At 41.3% G+C, this 20,144-nt stretch overlaps 1 protein-coding gene across 1 annotated transcript in view; it reads left to right on the top strand.

The window, feature by feature from the left end:
* ACTR2 (actin related protein 2) overlaps positions 1–2,958 on the top strand; it is a 36,843-nt gene extending 33,885 nt beyond the window's left edge. Inside the window, exon 9 of the mRNA XM_065929044.1 lies at positions 1,307–2,958. Within this exon, the coding sequence (XP_065785116.1) occupies positions 1,307–1,477 (171 nt within the window). The 3' untranslated portion in view covers positions 1,478–2,958. The remainder of the gene's footprint in view (positions 1–1,306) is intronic.
* The last annotated feature ends 17,186 nt before the right edge of the window (positions 2,959–20,144 follow it).

Below are 20,144 nucleotides of genomic sequence, written 5' to 3'. Positions count from 1 at the left end.
TGGTGGAGAGAGTGCGCACACGCACCACGGAGCAGGTCTGAGGAGAATTCCTCTTCATGGGGCTCTGTAGACACCATGGGCCCAGAGAGTGGTGGCTGGGATGGCCCAGAAGGGCGGGTTTCTGAGGGTCTCTGGAATGGCAGTGGTGAGAAACACCAACCTGTTGCAAAAGCTGCAGGGGCAGCGGTGTCCTCAGGGGCTAGCCAGGTTTCCCCAGGAGCAGGGTGGCCAGAACACAGCCCCAGACCAGACCTGGCTGCTTTATAAATGAAGTTTTTAGGAACATGGCCAAGCAGACTCTTTTGTCACCTAATATGTTACCTGTTGTCACACACTGTCTCTGGCTGCCTTTAGCTATTGCCAGAGTAGACCCTGCAGAGCTTCAAGTATTTACCCTCTGATCCCTGTAGAAAAAGTTCGATGACCCCTGCCTAAGAGTGAAAAAGTAACTAGAATAGTTAGAACAGTAGGTTAGCCTCAGAATTAATCAGTTAACAGGTGTTTTTCTATGTCATATATTATGACAGATCCTACAGTTCATGTATGTGACATAAAGACAGTTAAGATGACGTAGTTATTTTGAGTCTTTTTGCACGATTTGTGACTTTGTAAATAAAACTGCTACTTCATTTTAAGGTTTCTCTTTCATGTGTTGTCTTACTATACAGAAGGAGGTCTCTCCTTGTAGACAGCTAAGAGTGGCTACAGAGTGTAAAGCTTTTCCTGCTTGTGTTTAATTTTCTTTACTGTGTTCATTTTTTCCAACATCCTCATAATTTATCTTGACCATATTTGGCCTTGTTTATTCAAACATTCGTTTGGATTTGAGACAATAGAAAGTGAGCTTTGCTTATAAGAACTTAAATCTTACTTTTTTGCCTGGGACTACGATCATAAGGGCATGAGACCTTGAAGAAAGTAGAAGTCCTCTTATCCCAACTCTTCACTTGATAGCTGGCTGGCTGATTTGCCCATCAGTGAGACGCCTGTCACAGTCAGGGCTTCGGTACTTGGGCTTTTAGTCGGGTGACCGTGGAAGTCATTGTTCACATCAGGATGCTTTTGAGAGTGACAAGGGGTGCAGTTAACGATGGGGCCACAGGTGTAAGTAGGGAGTGTTCTAAACACACCGGGATGGATTTGCGATCTCCTGGCTGTGAGTTTGGGCAAGTTATACAAGGTGTCTCTCTACTTCACATGTATACATCACAGGACCTTTGTGAGAATTTAAGAAAAAGTCATTTTCATAGGATACAAAACACCATTGTACGTGTGACATTTTACCTTCTCCTCTTTTTTCCTTTAGAAATTCAAGATCCGCATTGAAGACCCCCCCCGCAGGAAGCACATGGTTTTCCTGGGAGGTGCAGTTCTAGCAGACATCATGAAGGACAAAGACAACTTCTGGATGACCCGACAGGAATACCAAGAAAAGGGTGTTCGTGTGCTGGAGAAACTCGGGGTGACGGTTCGATAAACTGTGAAGCTGGTTCCCATCATGCCCCTAATGTGCTTTCTCTTTTTCCTTTACTGCCAGTCTTTGAACTCATTCAGCTCCAGGACCTGGAAGAGGCCTCTCTGTCTGTGCCCTTTGACTGGAAAGGTCAGGTTGTGTTAAATTTGTGTTAATGTGGGTAAATCTGACTGTTTAATTCCACCGCTTCCCTGCGAGCACAGGGAGAGGGCAGGGGTCCTGTCTGCGGCATTGTTTGTCCTCAGCAGGCATTTGGATCGTTCCTGTGGGCTTCCTATTTTCACTTTACTGCTCTCACGCTGCTAGTCTTAGTCTTTAGCACACTAGGTGGTATGCCTTTATTAGCATAAGAAAACAACTTCCACAGGAGCTTTTACCTATTAGTGGGGTGGGGGTGGTCAGGACTGGGTGGGCGGCTGCTGAACCTTTGTGGCGTCTCCTCTGTAGTGTGGTATTTCTACAGACCGCTGCAGCTTTAAGTACCTTAAAGCTTCTGGTGTTAACATTTTAGGGAAAGGGTAGGCTCGGAACGAAACTGTTTGGGTGGGTTTTTGCGTGGAGGACAGGGGTAGTCTTTTGATATTCATTTTGTGATTTTTGAGCTTTTCTGCTCTAGGGTACGGGAGGTGAACTTTATTTACAATACTCTGATTTGGCAGATTTTCTTCTACTTTTGGTCTGCCTGGAACTGTTTCCAATATGATGTAAAAAGCAGGTGTAGTGTCCCATTATTATGTAGTTTGGGGATTTTTTAATTTGTTTTTTAATATTAACCATGTCAACTGGAATTAGACTCCCTAGAATCTATCAGTGGAAAAGTAACATTGAAAAAATGCTTTTGGATTTTCAAATTTCAGACAAAAAGTGCTTAAGAGCTGGTATTTTTTTCTAAGTGCTTCTATTTATACCAGAAGCATTAAGGTAACCCAGTGCCAAGTACCATTCTTGAAAAAATTCTTTTATATAACCGACCAGTGCTTATTTAATAAAAACAAGTAGATACATATAAATAATTACTGGCAGTAGGTTATAATTATTGGGTTAAAGAGAACATTGAAATATGGGACTTTCTGCCAGTTGGGTAATTTTCACCAGTTTTTTTTTGTTGTTGGTATGTTTTGATTTAAAACCTGGAAGTGGAGTAAAATATGACTATTTAAAATGTTGGCCCCCCCAAAATCAAGATATAAATATGTATTTGAACTGAAAAAACTTAATCATAACTACTAAATCTTAGCCATCTTAGGCTTGAAAGAAAAGTTGTTGGTATTTTGTAAATGATAACAGACTTTCCTGTCAGAAAATCATATTTATGAATCCTGTCGTATTGCTTGGTATCTGAAAAAAATATCAAATAGTACCCAGACTTGAATTCCTTCTAAATTGAAAAATAAAGTAATAAGAGATTGTATCACTTCTGTTAATATTATGTATCTTTTGTCTCTTTTACCTCAATTTGAACAAATAAAAACAGTTTGCCTGCATGCTGGACATGCTTCAGTACACATGAATAAGCCTATGAATAATGTCTGTAAGATTTTAGGGATGTGGGTGTCAGAGTCACTTTGGAATTCTAAAATTTTCCTAAATTATGTACTTACAATCCCCCCAGACTTTTGACTACTGAGTTGTTAAAGGACATAAATGCAGAACTTGTATCTACCAGTTGTTTATTTCAGGTAAATGGATTGACTCCTAACCTTTGATCATGATTTTAAAACATGGAGATAGAAAACAACAAAGAATGGAATAGACTCTTAAATAAAACAATGAAGACATTTGTCCCTTGAATGTAGAATTTGGTTTTAATTTTGCTATCAAGCATGACAGTTAAAATTATTAATATATAGAGAGTGTAATTTTTTAATTACATTTTAAAATTTTCCTATTCTAAGGTGAAATAATGCATTTAGTATAGTGATTTGGGGGGGTGGGGTGGGGAAGTAACATTAATTGGAGTTGTCAGTTATGAGCCCTTCAGAAATGAAAATGTTTTCTGTTTTAAAAGATATGAACCATTGTCACTTAAATTCCCAATGATGTTTAAAATTCTTTTCTTTTAAAATTAGAATTGCCAATGCCTTGACCTTCGAGAAGGGCTTCTTAGAAATAAGTCCTGCATTTGAACTTTTTTCCTTAAAATGGTATTGGATGTTAACTTTTACACAGTTCTGAGCACTGTCAACAATATCTGGAAGGTATTTTGAGAGATCAATGGAAAGTCAAACATTCTGATTTTAACATAAATACACTTCTTTTTGAGGAAAAAAAATCAGATTTTTCAAAGTAAATTTGAATTTTGTCTTTGTTTTTCCTCTCGATAGTATTTCTCTTTGGTTTCATTTTCTTATTTTTATTCATGTTTTCATTTTTGCTAACACAGGACAGATTGACAACTTTATGCTAGTTGTTAGGCCAAGTTCAGTTCACTGTCAAATTATTTGACAAAAAAGAACTTACCTTTTGGTATGTTCTTTATTTCCGAAATGATTTTAAATACATAAGAAAAAAATAGAATAAGAGCAAGTCACAGCTAAAGCTCTATTAAAGACATTTTTCCTTCTAGGAGACTGTTTTGTCTCCTGGAATATTTAAGGAGGCTTTGTCAGTGTTAGAAATGCTCGAGAGACCTATATGAACATGCCTCTTCTCAAGGACATTTTAGCTCATATCTGCAGACTTTTAGGCACGTTATTTTTAACAAAACAGCTAAAGACAGATGAAAATTTATTAAGCCAACCCTTTCTTACTTTTATATTAGCCTTTGAGGAGTAGATGCAGGTATTTTTGTTTTTCCTTCTCCATGAACTTGAATGCTAGTACCTCATGGCTCCCTTCACTGCTAGAATTCCCAGGACATCCTCTGTTATCTCATATGCAGTCTCTTCCTGGTCTCCTAAATTGTCATGTGATCGCTCTTTCCGTGTTACAGAGGAAGAAAATCTAAGGCCCTGTATTAGGTGTCATTGTGAATACAATGAATGTCTTGGTGCTCTTCACAGTTTTTTTTCCACCCACAAACTTTGACCGCAAACTTTGTACAATTGAGTGTGGCGATTACTGCTAATTTTAGAACTTTTGAGGAGGGTACCCAGCTAAAAGTGAACCAGAAACTCAAGGATTGATTTTATCTCAATATTTAACATGCTTTCTAACCTTGGACTTGTCCAGCCACACACAGTACCTGGGGTATTTGTAGGATCACTTTTTTCCTCCAGTTAAAATTCCTTGAACTATTAGAAGATTGAAAATGCTACATCCAAGGTAAGTGGAGGAGGTGGGAGAAGGACCTGGGAAAGTGTTAAGTACTTTGTAAAGGCCTTTTTAACCCCACCACATTGCAGTAACCTTAGCTATAGAATAAAAGTAGAATTGGGATGTAAATAAGGCAGCTCTTAGCATCAGCAGGGAATTGGTTCCAGGACACTACCCATGTGTCCCCCCAAGGATACCAAAATCCAAGGCCGCCAGAGCCCCTTATATAAAACGGCATGGTATTTATGTGTAACCTACATACATCCTTCTGTGTTCTGTAAATCATGCCTAGATTTTGTCTGATAATATAATGTGAAGGCTGTGTAAACAGCTGCTAGGGCATGCAGCAAACTCAAGTTTTGCTTGTTGGATTTTTCTGGAATTTTTTTTCCTGAATATTTTCAATCTGCAGTTGATTGAATCCTCAGATGTGGAACCCATTTTTTAGAGGGCCAAATGTAAGTTCCAGTGATTTTTTTCACATTAAACTTAAGATTTTAAAAGCATCCTTAAGCATCTTGCTCTCTGTTGGTTAAATAACATACAAAGTTAAAGGGAAAAGCTATTATATTTTCGTTTAAATCATCTTCACTGTAGCAATGACAAAAAAATAAATCTTATACCTACTATATCTCAATTTTTGTTATGTGCAGATGTAAAATGTCTTAACTGGGTAAAGTGAAAGTGTTAGTCGGTCAGTCCTATTCTTTGTGACCCTGTGGACTGTAGCCTGCGAGGCTCCTCTGTCTATGGAATTCTCAAGGCAAAAAAGTACAGGAGTTGCATTCAGAAATCTTCTTGACCCAGGGATCAAACCCTGGTCTGCATTGCAGGCAGATTCTTTACCATCTGAGCCACTAGGGAAGCCCCATCTAACTAAGTGGAATCCAAATCGTCTTTCTCAAAAAAAAAAAAAAAAAAAAAAAATCCTCTTTCTCTTCCTTGGGCAGAACAGAGTTCCTGTCCTGTCTTTCTCATGCCTACACTCAACTCCTCCTACCCACTAGAGGAAAAGGGAAAGACTGGAAAGACTCTGCAAATAATTTCCCTTGAAATAGATGAATTAGTATTTTAACAAGGCTTGCATGAACTAGAAAGGTTTGGGAAACCAATCACAAGGATAAGGTACAGTTTTCAAGGCTAAGGTAGACCCCTGAGAACATTGCTTTTTGCCATTAACATCAAGTTGAGCTTTTACCTGTTGAATGCTATTTTTTTAAGATTAGTAAAAAGGAAACTAGTCAGCTGCTTTGTACTTCCTTGAACAGAGGTTTGAAACAGGGCCCCAACTCTCAAGAGTAAGAACTCCATGCATAAAAAAGTAATCACAAATATTCAAATGTAAAGGTATTCAGTTCAGTTTAGTTGCTCAGTCATGTCTGACTCTTTGCGACCCCATGAACCACAGCACACCAGGCCTCCCTGTCCATCGCCAACTCTCAGAGTCCACCCAAACCCATGTCCATCGAGTCAGTGATGCCATCCAACCATCTCATCCTCTGTCGTCTGCTTCTCCTGCCCTCAATATTTCCCAGCACAGGGTCTTTTCAAATGAGTCAGTTCTTCGCATCAGGTGGCCAAAGTATTGGAGTTTCAGCTTCAACATCAGTCCTTCCAATGAACACCCAGGACTAATCTCCTTTTAGGATGGACTGGTTAGATTTCCTTGCAGTTCAAGGGACTCTCAAGAGTCCTCCAACACCACAATTCAAAAGCATCAGTTCTTCGGTGTTCAGCTTTCTTTAGAGTCCAACTCTTACATCCATACATGACCACTGGAAAAACCATAGCCTTGACTAGATGGACCTTTGTTGACAAAGTAATGTCTCTGCTTTTTAATATGCCGTCTAGGTTGGTCATAACTTCCCTTCCAAGGAGTAAGCGTCTTTTAATATGGCTGCAGTCACCATCTGCAGTGATTTTGGAGCCCAGAAAAATAAAGTCAGTCACTGTTTCCACTGTTTAGCCATTTATCTGCCATGAAGTGATGGGACCGGATGCCATGATCATAGTTTTCTGAATGTTGAGCTTTAAGCCAACTTTTTCACTCTCCTCTTTCACTTTCATCAAGAGGCTTTAGTTCTTCACTTTCTGCCATAAGGGTGGTGTCATCTGCATATCTAAGGTTATTGATACTTCTCCTGGCAATCTTGATTCCAACTTGTGCTTCATCCAGCCCAGCGTTTCTCATGATGTACTCTGCATATAAGTTAAATAAGCAGGGTGACAATATACAGCCTTGACATACTCCTTTTCCTATTTGGAACCAGTCTGTTGTTCCATGTCCAGTTCTAACTGTTGCTTCCTGACGTACCTACAGATTTCTCAGGAGGCAGGTCAGGTGGTCTGATATTCCCATCTCTTTCCACCAACTAAATGTTGACATTTTAATTTGGTCTTTTTTGTTAAATGAGTACCTTGATGTACAGGGGTTATTGGAATTTTTATTATAGGTCTGTCCTGCGCACGAAAATTTCCTGTCTATGGGAAATAAAATCCAAGGATTTCCTGAGTGAGAATTCTATTAACTTTTTATGTTTTTATATTTCATGCCATCTTAGTGTTTGAAGTGTAAGAAATTTGGGCCTTCATTTGTAGCTATGTGGATATCATATGATATCACTTATATGTAGAATCTTTTTTTAAAAAGATACAAGTGAACTTATTTACAAAACAGAAACAGACTTAGAGACTCTGCGGACAATTTAGGGTCACAGGGGATGGGGGAAAGTGGGAGGAGGCAGGATAGATTGAGAATTTGAAATTGACATGTACACACTGCTATGTTTAAAATAGATAACCAACGAGGACCTACTGGATTGCACAGGGACGGCTACTCGATATTCTATATTAACCTAAATGGGAAAAGAGTTTGAAATAGATAAGCTATATATATATAACTGAATTGCTTTGATGTATGTCTGAAACTAATACAACATTGTTAATCAATTATACTCCAATATAAAAATTTTTTTAAAAATTTGGGCCTTAACTGAGGTTCAGATATTGAAAATAAGTTGATAATACACATTTGACCCCTTAATATGAAATCTTCGATATACCTCCCAAATGTGTGTGTGTGCTTGTATATGTTTTCTTAGATCTATCTACATGTGAAAGCGTCTGGCATTAGTTAATTTTAATAACTATTGACAAGGATTATAGGTTTAGAACCTAAAACTATTGTCTAGGTACAATTCAAAAATCTTAACCAGTTAGGGAGGCCGTTTTGCTTGTTTTTACCTAGCAGCTTAGGTGGAATTTAATGTTTAAGTGTCCTGTAGAAAATGATTTAGCTAGGGTGTATTTACCTAAAATTTTTAAATACTCAAATTATTTGCCCCTTGATATCTTTCTGAAGTCAGAATCACATGAAGTCTGTAAAAGTGCAGGTTTCTGGGCCCCACTCTGACATACTAAATTTGGCCTTGGGGTCTGAATATTTGCTTGTTCCCCGGCTGTGCTGGTGGTTCGGAGCCCTGCCAAAGCTCTCGCTCCCCTGTTATAGGATATTAACAGGATATTTAACTCCCCGGGGCCCACACCTGCATGCCCTTGTCCTGCTCTTCTGAAAAATTCTAGCACTTTCCGCAAACAGGTTCAAAAGTGAACAAGCCCTAGAAACCAACTGCCCTCCGCCCCACTGCCCCAAACATATCCTCAATTTAGGTGGTGATAATATGTTTCGCTCAAAATGCAAATACTTCTGGGCCAGTTAAAGCACATTTACACATTTGTGAGAGTTAAAAGGGAGTTCAGTAACTCAACAGATGCCTAATGAAGATTAGCAGCTCTTTGTGATTTAAGTGGAGGGAAGGTCTGTAAGTTTGGCCTGAGTCTGTTGGTGAAAACAGGCAGGCTCCTGAGAAGTAAAGAAGTCACAAGGGCAAGCTTGCTTTCTTGGTGCCTAGGTAGACAGATGCAACTTGGGTGCTGGAAGTGGTCCAGTTAGGGAGCCCACCTACTACAGACTTAGTTTTACTCTGAAGAAGAAATTTGTTTCAAGTTCCACGCAACTAACCCACAAGGGAAGGTGGAGGCAATGTGGAGACCAGCTACATAGTTCATGGAATTCTCCAGGACAGAATACTGGAGTGGGGAGCCTATTTCTTCTCCAGGGGATCTTCCCAACCCCGGAATCGAACCGGGGTGTTCTGCATTGCAGGAGGATTCTTCACCACCTGAGCTACCAGGGAAGCCCTATTTATAGTTGTTTTGGGTTTTAATTTTCTTTTTCAAATAAAAGCTCAGTACGTTACAAAATTTTGAAGTTTGCGAAATTTTAATATGTTAATTCATAGCTACCAGAGAGAGAAACAAAAACTTAGGCTTGCATTTGCTCCTTTTGACGAGAACAGTTTTAGCCAGAGATTTGAATGGAGAGGAGACGGGTGCCATGTAGCTACTCTATATCAGAATTAAGTAACCAGCTGCAGGTGAGTACCATGAACCAGAGACTGGTAACCAGCTGCAGGTGAGCAGGTGGTTAGTTTTCAGCGCAGCAACTGTCTTTAAGGAGTTCGGTGGACCCTCTGGGTGAGTAGGAAGTGACTTTTATCTTCTGAACCTAATTCTTTGGTAAGTTTTAGCCGTTTCTGTGGATGGAGAGTGTGTGGTTGATGCTGGGTGCGTTTTCTTGTTTGCCTGCATATCTCATTCCTACTGTTTTCACCATAATAGCTTCTCTTAAATTTTCCATGTCACCCGAGAGCATACAGCAAATATCGTTCAACCTTTTAAGCACCACGTCTGATAGCACAGTTAGCTGAAAATGCATATCAGATGTTTGGAAGCCTTGTTTGTTCTCAGTGTTGACCCTAAGGTTGTCTAAAAGTGGAAGTGTTTGTTTATAAATGTCCAATAGTCATTTTAATGACTGCTATCAGTACATTTTCTTGGGACGTAAAAACTGATTGCAAAATTACAAGGTTCCCCAAAGCAGAGTGCTTGCTGTTCACAATGTGGATTTGCTGTTTGCCTTTTCTTGAACACAAGCGGAGGCGGTGCTTGGAAAACAGTCTTACAACTTTATGCTACTATTCTTTTAAAATGATGTGGCAGTTTCATGGTTGTCTTTTTTTTAAGTTTTGAATAATTCTATTCTCAGAAAAGAGTTGGCTGAAATGTATCTTTCTTTTCCATTTTATATGTGTAGCATCCTTAGGCCTTAAACATGTTTCTGTTCATCCCATTCAAAAGAAGCCAAGATTTGTGGTGTCAGCCAGTGGAACTCTGCAATGTCTTTTAAAAAAAATAAGAAAGTCTTTCTTGAGCATTCTAAGTGAAGGTTCTATTTTGTTGCATTTGTGGGTCTTTTGAACAAATATATGACAGGAAAGATATGTAATGAAATTCCCATGTGTTCAGAGAGGCTGAGATTTATGGCCCTCCCACCCCCATGTCTGCCGTCAAATCATTGAGATTGGAAAACTTTTGAATATGGTTCCAATCACAAAAAACCTTTGCTGTTCCCACATTCTGTGAAGTGACACCTTAAACTCTTAGAGCTCAAGCTTTGTTAACTGCCAAACGAAACTAAGTGCTGCTTCACTAGCTAATTTTATTCAAAAGCTGGGGCCTTTCCCCACTCCATTTCAGTACAGTAATTACTTCCAAGAATATATCCTGTTTTCTTCAGGCTCGAGCTTGTCTGCTGGAACAATTAGTTGTGAAGCAGACAGGGAAAGAGTTACATCTGCAAAAGGTAGGACAGGGTTAGGAGACCAAGAGGAGATAAGACCAAGAGGAGATAACTCACAGCTGCCCACGCTGCAAGGAGGGGCTGGCCCAGAACATCCATGCTGATTTACAAGGAGAAATGAGGAAACCTTTCACCCCAGATCTCCCAGATTTGTGACAGTGTTGGTGTAAAATGATTCCATTCAGACCAAGAGAGAATTCCAAGTCTCTGAGGTGTTCCCTTCCCCACACCTTCACTCTTCCTCTCCTAGCCTTTCTGGCGACATTCAGACTGGTGCTTCTCAAACTTCTGGGTGCCTGAGAACCTCTTGGGGAGCTAATGATGGCGCAGATACCTGACCTTCCTTCCAGAAACGGAGGTGACCCTCTCAGAAGGGCACATTTGCACTTGGAAAAACATGAATCAGAAACCTGGGAAGTTTTGTTCAGAATTAAACTACACCCTCAATGATAAAAATCTGGCATTTTTCCCCCCAAAGCTTTCATTTAATCGGGAGTTTTCTAACAGAATGAAGTTAAGGGCTGTCCAGTCTAGAACTTCGCCAACAGGGACTCTTGGATTCCTGATTAATCTCTGTCTCTCTCCTGTCCCTACGATATGCCTTGAGAAACCTGGCTTCCTTTATTATTATACCTTAATTTTATTTGGAAAGCGTTGCTAGTCTCATCTGTTTCAAATGGCATTTGTTTGAAATCCCTTTTGGAAAAGGATCGTGGCTTGCGGCCTTTCAGAGAACAAGAATACATCTTTTAAATTTTGGGACCACACTGTGCAGTATGCAGGATTTTAGTTCTCCTACCAGGGATTGAACCTCTGCCCCCTGCATTGGAAGCATGGAATCTTAGCCACTGGACCACCAGGAAAGTCTCTTAAGAATGTATCTTACATAAGTGTCCTTTGAACTTGTAAAGTTCTTTGGCTTTCTGTGAGCTGAGCCAACAGGGGCCTTCAGGCCCTACATTCATTAATGGAGTCGCACAGGAAGCATTAGCAATAAGGATGAAGTGGCCACACAAAGCTGTAATGGTGATCACCCTTTCCTCAGCACACACTAGGAACCATGCGCCGTCCCTCAGGCCCTTTACTAGCGCTCTCTTGTAATTTAAGTCAGATTTATTACCTTCACTTTGTAGATAGGAAAACAGATAAAGTCACCGGAACAGGAGCTCAGAGCTAGGAAACTCAGAGGTAGAGCTGAACCCAAGCATCTGTCTGACTTCAAGACCTTGGCTTCAACACCATCCTGCAGCAGTTCCGCGTGATGGTCATCAAGTCAGTCTGTCTCTCCAAGCCTTGATGACCCCACCCCTCAGAGACCTTGGGAAAAAGCACTTGTCTCTTGCTGCCTTTATTTAACCCAGGCCGATGAGTAAAGTGCCCCAGCCTGGATGGAGTGGTTGACATCCCAAGTGCCATTTAAAAAGCGCTTTGATATGAAGTGCTCCGTAAGAACTTGTTCTTCTGTTTATAGCAAACCATTCCCATGAAGAAAATTAAGTGGAGACTGGGAGTGAACAAGTGAGTGAGTGGTCAACTGGGCAAAGGCATTTAGATCCGGAGGGGCTTGTCACACACACTTTGAGGATTTATCAAGCTCAAACTTTTTTGTTAGGTGGCTGGGAAGCGGGGGAGTCTTTGCCTAGCAGGTGTTCGTTCTGGCCCTGAATTTAGATCAGAACTTGACAAATTCATCCATGGAGTTTTCAAAATCTCCACTCCCAACAGGAAGGCAAGAAATGGAAAGAATGTCAGTCATTATGGTTAGCGGTGGCCCCTGGAATCCAAATGGCCCTTGAAAAGAACACTTGGGAAGGGGAAACATTTGAATCACTTAAATCTGCTGAGAACTTGCCCTGTGTGGAATGTTCGGGAGCGTGGCGTGCATGAGCAAACTCTCAGAGTGACTGTCGTCCATGGGGGAACAACCTAATGGGAGGCCAGCCGTCTGTGGAAAACCATAGAAAAGATATTGCCTTCTGGAGGCGGTGACTCTGCTCCCATTCAGGGCTGCTGTGTGTCACTTAAATTCGATTGCTCCCTGTGTTCAAGGATGTCTCCCAGAGATCCCTGCAGTGCTATTTAAGATGGCCATTACTGTTTTCATCCCCCTTTGGCCAGGAGCAGAGGGAGGAGTCTGGCTCTTGGTCTCACCCGCTGCTGCAGGAAGACTGCAGGAGGACGTGATTAGTGGTTAGCCTATCTCTAAAAGCCCTGGGGAGCCAGGGGTAGGAAGGAAGGAAGGAAGTTGTGTAGGATAAACAAAACAAAGCAAAACCAAAAAAAGCTGCAGGCAGAGTATTTCAGATGTGCAAGGATCTGTAATTCACATACTCATGGGACAGTTGAGGGTTAGGACCTGGGTTAAATGTTTTCATATGAAATGGAAATACCAGGAAAAAAGCAATGCAGAGGGTGGAGGGCCTGGCTTGGTTTAAAGAGGTCCTGGAGACTCCTCTTATGCTTCTGAATCTTTAGATGCATCAAATCCTGTACAAAAATTGTTTAAAAGTGTATCTAGCAGGTTTTATCACAAGGCCGTTTATAATGCTGGTCTGCCTTCATTGTCCATGACAGGATGAAATATACATTATTTGATTTAGTTGAAAATAACTGATCACTTTAAAAAAAAAAAAACTATGGTTTAAAAGAAGTGAATATATGAATAAAAAGTATGAAATGATCTCTCGAGTGCTCATCAAAACCCATTCCAAATGAAGGAGTCTCCAGCAGAAACTATTTTAGAGGAAGGGGACTGTTGCCTGGTGACCTTCACGATTCAGTACTTTTCTAATCAAAGAGATTCTTCAGGATTGATGCTGTGGGCAACACCTCAGAGATGGGGTTTTTTTGACATCTTAATGGTCCTTTGGATAGAACCAAATAAACACCTTTAAAAAGTCAGAGTGATGGGCGTTTTAATAGGCTCCTAAATTATCTCAATATAAAGGGTGCCAAGGATTATTAAGCCAAATGGTATGTTGCAATTGCAAATATCAGCCTAGTGCAGCTGTTCTGGTGAGAGGCTTGAGGGCCAGCTCACATGGGAGCCAAAGTTTTTGCAAGTTTTGTACATGTATGTGTTGAATTAATTTGAAGATCTGTCAAGTTGAACTTGACAGTGAACCAAAACAAGAAAACAGCAAAACCAAAATCAACTCATGACGATGTTTGTTTCAGTTTGTGCAATATAAGCACATTTGAAAGTTCCTATATATTGACTTTGTAGGAAGCATCCTTTTTCCTCACTGGATAACATTATTTTACCCTGTGTTAGTTACAGCCATTTCATTGTAAAGTTTGCATGTAAGGTTAGGAGTCTCATTGTTGAAAACCCTCAAGCAGCATTTCCTAAATCAAACAGTGGAGGACATAAAAAAACTTCCCAAGGCATTCAAGAGAACTTGAAAGGAACTAAGTGTCTGCAGGTGTCATCCTTTCTTCCTTTTTAAGTAGCCCTCAAAACAGGTCTGAAGCCAATGACATTTAAATTCACTTGTATTTGCATGAAAGTCGCTGAGTTTTGAATTGGAAGAAGTCAAGTGTTCTGCAAGGGCTCTAACCTGGGTGAGAGACGGCCTAGGGTATTTCCCTAAGAGTATTTGGTGAAACCCAAGTCCCCACAAGATACCTTACGGCCCAGGTGTTCTGTGTGGTCCAGTGAGTTAGGGCATCACTGCCTGAACCTCCCTTGCAGCATATTAAAGTCTCAGGGAAGTCTAACAGGAAGGAAATGTGGGTGGACATTTATCTACCCAGTGCAAAGTACCTCTCATAATCATTGCCTCCTTCCTCTCACCTCCTCTCTCTGCCCCCCCCCCCCCATCAATTAATACTATGCAAAGCGCATTCTGGAAAACCCTGGTCATAGCCAGTAGCACAGACACAGTAGCAATAGTTTAGTCACTCAGTCGTGTCCCACTCTTTGTGACCCCAAGGACTGTGGCCTGCTGGGTTCCTCTGTCCATGGAATTCTCCAGGCAAGCATACTGGAGTGGGTTGCCATTTCCTTCTCCAGAGGCTCTTCTTGACCCAAGGATCAAACCTGTGTCTCCTGCATTGAGGCAGATTCTTTACCCACTGAGCCACCGGGGAAGCAGCACAGACACAGTAGTTGTGGCCAAACCCCACATTTCTGGGCCCCTTTTCCTCATCTGGAAGCAACAGATTTCCAGGTGCTTGAAACAGTTATTACTTCCAGTCTCCTCAAAAAGTTCACTTTAGAACTAAGATTTGAGAAGTTTCCAGATTTTATTGTTCTTATTCAAAATAAGCCTTGGAATGCCAGAACCACAGAGAGAAGGCAGTGACTGCAAAAGCAAACACAGTAGACTAGTAAGAGTGAAGAAAACCTAGCAGCTGGGCATTTTTCCTGGGTTGACTGTAGCCTCTTTGGTGCTGTATTCAGAGATGTTGGTCATGATGCTTGTGGCCACCAAGCATCTTTGGAACTCTCTTCCCATATTTATTGGCTTTTCTACATTGTAAGTGCTGCCTCCTTGAGACAGAGGTCACTAATGCCTCCCAGCCTTTCTTGCAGGGAGGGTCTGTCTCTCAAACACTCCTTCTTAGTAAACAGACCCCAGAGGAATAGTTTTTTGCCCAGGGGGTTGAATGCAGCATGGGACTGCACCACAGCAACTCAAGGCACCTGGTATCCAGGGCCCAGGGTCATAGATGTGGGCAGCAGAGGCTGTGTCCGGAAGGGGAGGTGGCAGGGGTCCCCTTAGTAATAGAGGGAACTCCCAAGTATCCCTTAGTAATTTCTGCTTAAACCATCCAGGGCAGGTTATGTTGTGTGCAGTTAAGGCCCTAAGTAACATAGGTATGTACAGGCATGCTCAGTTGCTCAGTCATGTCCAACTCTGTGACCCCAGGGACTGTAGCCCACCTGGCTCCTCTGTCTATGGAATTTTCCAAGCAAAGGATACCGGAGTGGGTTGCCATTTCCTCCTCCAGGGAGTCTTCTGGACCCAGGGGTTGAGCCCATGTCTCTTGCATTGGCAGGTGGATTCTTTACCACTGAGCCACTTCAGAAGCCCATAGTATAGGTACTCCCTGTCCCAAATGGTCAGGATGCAATTCTGTCTTAAACTGGTACCTTGCACTGAAGGACATGGAGGTATTTCTGAAACATTTATTTCAGTAGAATAGGATGTGTTTATCCTTTCAAATGTCTGGTACAAGAGCTCTGTGTACCACGCAGAGTAGAGGCTGGCTCAGAATTTGTCAAAGTAAAGATGACTTTCTTTTTCAAGTGAGAGGCCCCACTCAGTCCTTCTGCATCTGGTAGAGTGAGCATCGGACTTACGATTCTCATAGGAACGGAAGGTCAGAAGGAGAGCTGAGAGTGTACTCAGCTATGTCCTGCTGAGTTTGTTTTTTTCAGTCTACTAATATGGTGAGAGTAATAAAATCCCAAATAAATTTCCAGGAAATGTGGAGGAATTTATAAAAGAACATAAAGTAAGACAAGTTCATAGTGGGGTTTTCCCCCTTTCCTAGAAAAGCTGTGAGTCGAGTGAGGAGGTGGATGGTGAAGGATCAGAATTTTATTTGTGTCTCCTCTGAAATCAAGCAGAAATATTAGAAACTAAGAACGCCACACTGCAAAATATTTTCCTTGATGTCAGAGGACTATAGAATTATTTAATCAAACAAAAACAAAGATTTGAAATACATTCTCTACTTATATATAGAGAATTCTCTACTCTATATAGGCTTGGCTCTCTGCTGGATACCATGAGAAATATTGTTGTTCACTCACTAAGTTGTGTCTAACTCTTTGTGACCCCCATGGACTGTAGACGCCAGGCTCCTCTGTTCTCCTCTATCTCTGGAGAGTTTGCTCAAATTCATGTCCTTTGAGAGCTATCTGGCCATCTCATCCTCTGCCGCCCTCTTCTCCTTTTGCCTTCAATCTTTCCCAGCGTCAGGGTCTTTTCCAATGAGTCAGCTCTTCACATCAGGTGGCCAAAGTATTAGAGCTTCCACATCAGTCCTTCCTTGAATACACAGGGTTGATTTCCTTTAGGATTGACTGGTTAGATCTCCTTGCGATCCAAGGAACTCTCAAGAGTCTTCTCCAGCACCACAATTCAAAAGCATTGTGGCAACATTTACTTTTTTCTGAACCATTTGAGAGGCATCGTGCCCTTTGTCTCTTACTATCTCAGTGTGTATTTCCTAAGAACAGGATATTCTCTTACAGAGCCACTGTACGGCAATCAAACTCAAGAAATCTAACGCTGTTACAGTAATTTTTTCCCTTCTACACTCCATATTTCAATTTTGTCAATTGGCCCAACAAGCTTTCAGAGCATGTCCCCCACCCCAATGCAGAATCAAATCCCGCACCACCTACAGCATTTAGATGTCTTCTCTCTTTTTTTTTCCTTTACTCTGGAACCGTTCCTCAGCTTTGACGTGGACAATGAAATGTCTGAAGAACAAAAGCCAGTGATTTTCTACAATGTTCCTCAATTCAGGTTCATGAGATGTCTACTTGTGACTAGGTTCAAGTTTTGTAACCTTGGCCAAGTGACATAAGTCACGTTGGGTGATGTCCATCTGCTATGGTTCCTTTTGTTCACCTGATCATTGTGTGGGCAGGCTTCTCTATTGGAGAGTGACCATTTTTGCCTTTTAACCAATAAGCCGTCTGTGGGGTGATATACTTTGTCTTCTAAGGGACTGGGACACTGCACTGATGGAGGAGGCTGCAGAGGGCACTTTTGAGAAGTGGCTTAAATTCTGACTCTGCCATTCACTAGCCGTGTGATCTTGGGCAAATCACCTAGCCATTCAGATTCACCTTTCCTCATCTGTAGAATGGAGTAAAAGTATTTCCCTTCCAGTGTCATCAAGAAGATAAATATGTAAAGTGCTTGGCGCTCAGGAGGCCCTGCATGAACTTTAGTGCACTTCTCATTTCCTACCTCCACCTTTTAAAGGTTACTGTAGAGCAGGTGGTTTGTTGATCCCACTATTGTTTCCAACGCTATGAAGGGAACGTGTCAAGGACCAGCAAGTCATACAGTGGGATGCCTATGGCAAGAAGCAGGAAATACCTTGCAATAGAAGCCCAGTGGGAAACATTGGAGCTCTCTTTGGAAATGCCAGGAGCAGGGAGTGGAAAGGAAAGGAAAATGAAGTCGCTCAGTCATGTCTGACTCTTTGCAAATCCATGGACTGTAGCCTAGCAGGCTCCTCCATCCATGGAATTTTCCAGGCAAGAATACTGGAGTGGGTTGCCATTTCTTTCTTCAGGGGATCTTCCCGACCCAGGGATTGAACCCAGGTCTCCAGCATTGCAGGCAGATGTTTTACCCTCTGAGTCACCAGGGACGCCTCTAAAGCTAATGTTGGTTAAAGTGAAGTGAAAGTCACTCAGTCATGTCTGACTCTTTGTGACCCCATGGACTCTATAGTCCATGGAACTCTCCAGGCCAGAATACTGGAGTGGGTAGTCTTTCCCTTCTCCAGGGGATCTTCTCAACCCAGGGATCCACTGCAGGGGGTGGAGGCAGCAATAGAACTGCTGTCTTGAGCTTGTGGTCACACTTGGCTGGAGAGGTGGCTGTCAGGGAAAGGACCAATGGGACTTAGGTTATGAGACTGACTTGGGCTCTAGGACTGCAGCTCTGCAACCTCAAGGACCCAAGGGTTCACCGCACACCCAGACCAGAATCTGTTCTGCCCCCACCCCAGCTGCATCCCCAGGAAAACCAATCATCTCCTCTCAGCCTTTCATTTCCTTATCTGTAGGATGAGGGGTTTGACCAGATCTGTTGCTCTCTGTCCAGGTTGGGTGTTAGAACCAGGAGGGAAATTTTAAGAAAATGCCAGTTCCTAGACCAATGAAATCAGAACCCAGACACATTGGAAGTTTTCAAAAGTTGCCAGGTGATTCCACTATAAGCCAAATTTGAGAACCACTGTCCTCAATAATCTCACATGTCCTTCCTTGCCTTCAGCATCTAGGAGACTGAAGATGGAAGCCTCTTCCATGGAATGGAATGGATGGAATATTCCATGAATGGAATATTCTAAGGAAATGAATTTTCTGGTGAACTTAGAATTCATCACCAAAAATTCTTTCTTGTTTCTATTTCTTCTTTTGCAAATATTTCTAAAGTCGGTAAGTCTAACTAATCGTGAAGGTCCTTCTTACCTTGATAAATCTATGGCTACATGAGAAGGATATTCTGAAAAACTGGAGTTTTCTGGTTAACTTAGAGTTGCACCAAAAATTTCTATTCATTTTTTAAAACTTTCAGAAGTGTACAGTTTCCTGCCCAGGGAAGCAGGAACAATAACCTCCTGACATGGGGCTACTGCCTGCCCTTTCCCTAGCCAAGGCAGACATTACTAATTGATGACACCTCCAACGTGCCTTAAAGGTCCTTCTCAATCTTAGGCAGCCACAAACAGTCAATTTGCTGACTTGAGATGAAACCTGTCTGCCATTCTGGGTATGGTGAATTTAGCTCAATATTTCTTTCATAATGGGGTATCTTTTTGGGCTTCAGAGGTCACTCTCCAAATAGCCCTTCCTCCATTCCAATTCTTCCAAGTACATAGGACTATTGAACAGGTAATGTAGGGGACTATGCTGAGGGTATACTGTGTCTCACTCAATAAACTTTGGGTATAAACACATACAAATTTTTATAAAAGTATGCTTTGCTGCTATTTACTTCTTTTTTTCTCTTTTTAAATTGAAATGTAGTTGATTTATAATGTTGTATTACTTTCTGACATACAGCAAATTGAATAAGATATATTCTTTTTCAGATTCTTTTCCATTATGGTTATTACAGGATATTGAATATAGTTCTTTGTACTATACAGTAGGACCTTGTTGCTTCTCTGTTTTATAAATTTGCATTTGCTTATCTCAAGCTTCTAATTTATCCCACCCACACCAGTTTCCCCTTTGGTAAATATAAGTTTGATTTTTATTTCTGTGCATTTGTTTCTGTTTTGTAAATAAGTTCATTTGGATCATATTTTAGATTCTACATATAAGTGATATCACGTGATATTTGTCTGTCTTGGTTTGACTTTACTTAGCATGATAATCTCTGGGTTCATCCATGTTGCTGCAAATGGCATGATTTCATTCATTCTTATGGCTGAGTAATATTCCATTATATATCATCTGATATATGAAATATGTCATATTCCATTATATATCATCTTCTTTATGTACTTACATGTCTGGACATTTATGTTGCTTTCATATCTTGGCTATTGTGAATAGTGCTGCAATGAACATTGTGGTGTTTATTTTAGAATTAGAGTTTTTGTCTTTTCTAGATATCCAGGAATGGGGTTGCTGGATCATCTGGTAACTTTACTTTTAGTTTTTTAAGGAACCTCCATTCCATTCTTAATAGTGTCTACAACAACTTACATTCCTACCAACAGTGCAGGAGGATTCTCTTCTCTCCACACCTTCCCCAGCATTTATTATTTGTACACTTTTTAATGAAGGCTATTCTTGACTGGTGTGAGGTGATATCTTGTTGTAGTTTTGATTTGCATTTGGTAATGAAGTTGCTCAGTCGTGCCTGACTCTTTGCGACCCCATGGACTGTAGCCTACCAGGCTACTCCGTCCATGGGATTTTCCAGGCAAGAGTACTGGAGTGGGTTGTCATTTCCTTCTCCAGGGGATCTTCCCAACCCAGGGATTGAACGCGGGTTTCCTGCA

This window comes from Muntiacus reevesi, chromosome 3 (assembly GCF_963930625.1).
Source record: "Muntiacus reevesi chromosome 3, mMunRee1.1, whole genome shotgun sequence".
Classification (NCBI taxonomy): domain Eukaryota; kingdom Metazoa; phylum Chordata; class Mammalia; order Artiodactyla; family Cervidae; genus Muntiacus; species Muntiacus reevesi.
Note: the sequence above shows the minus strand (reverse complement) of the source record. Positions and strands in the feature narration are given on the sequence as shown.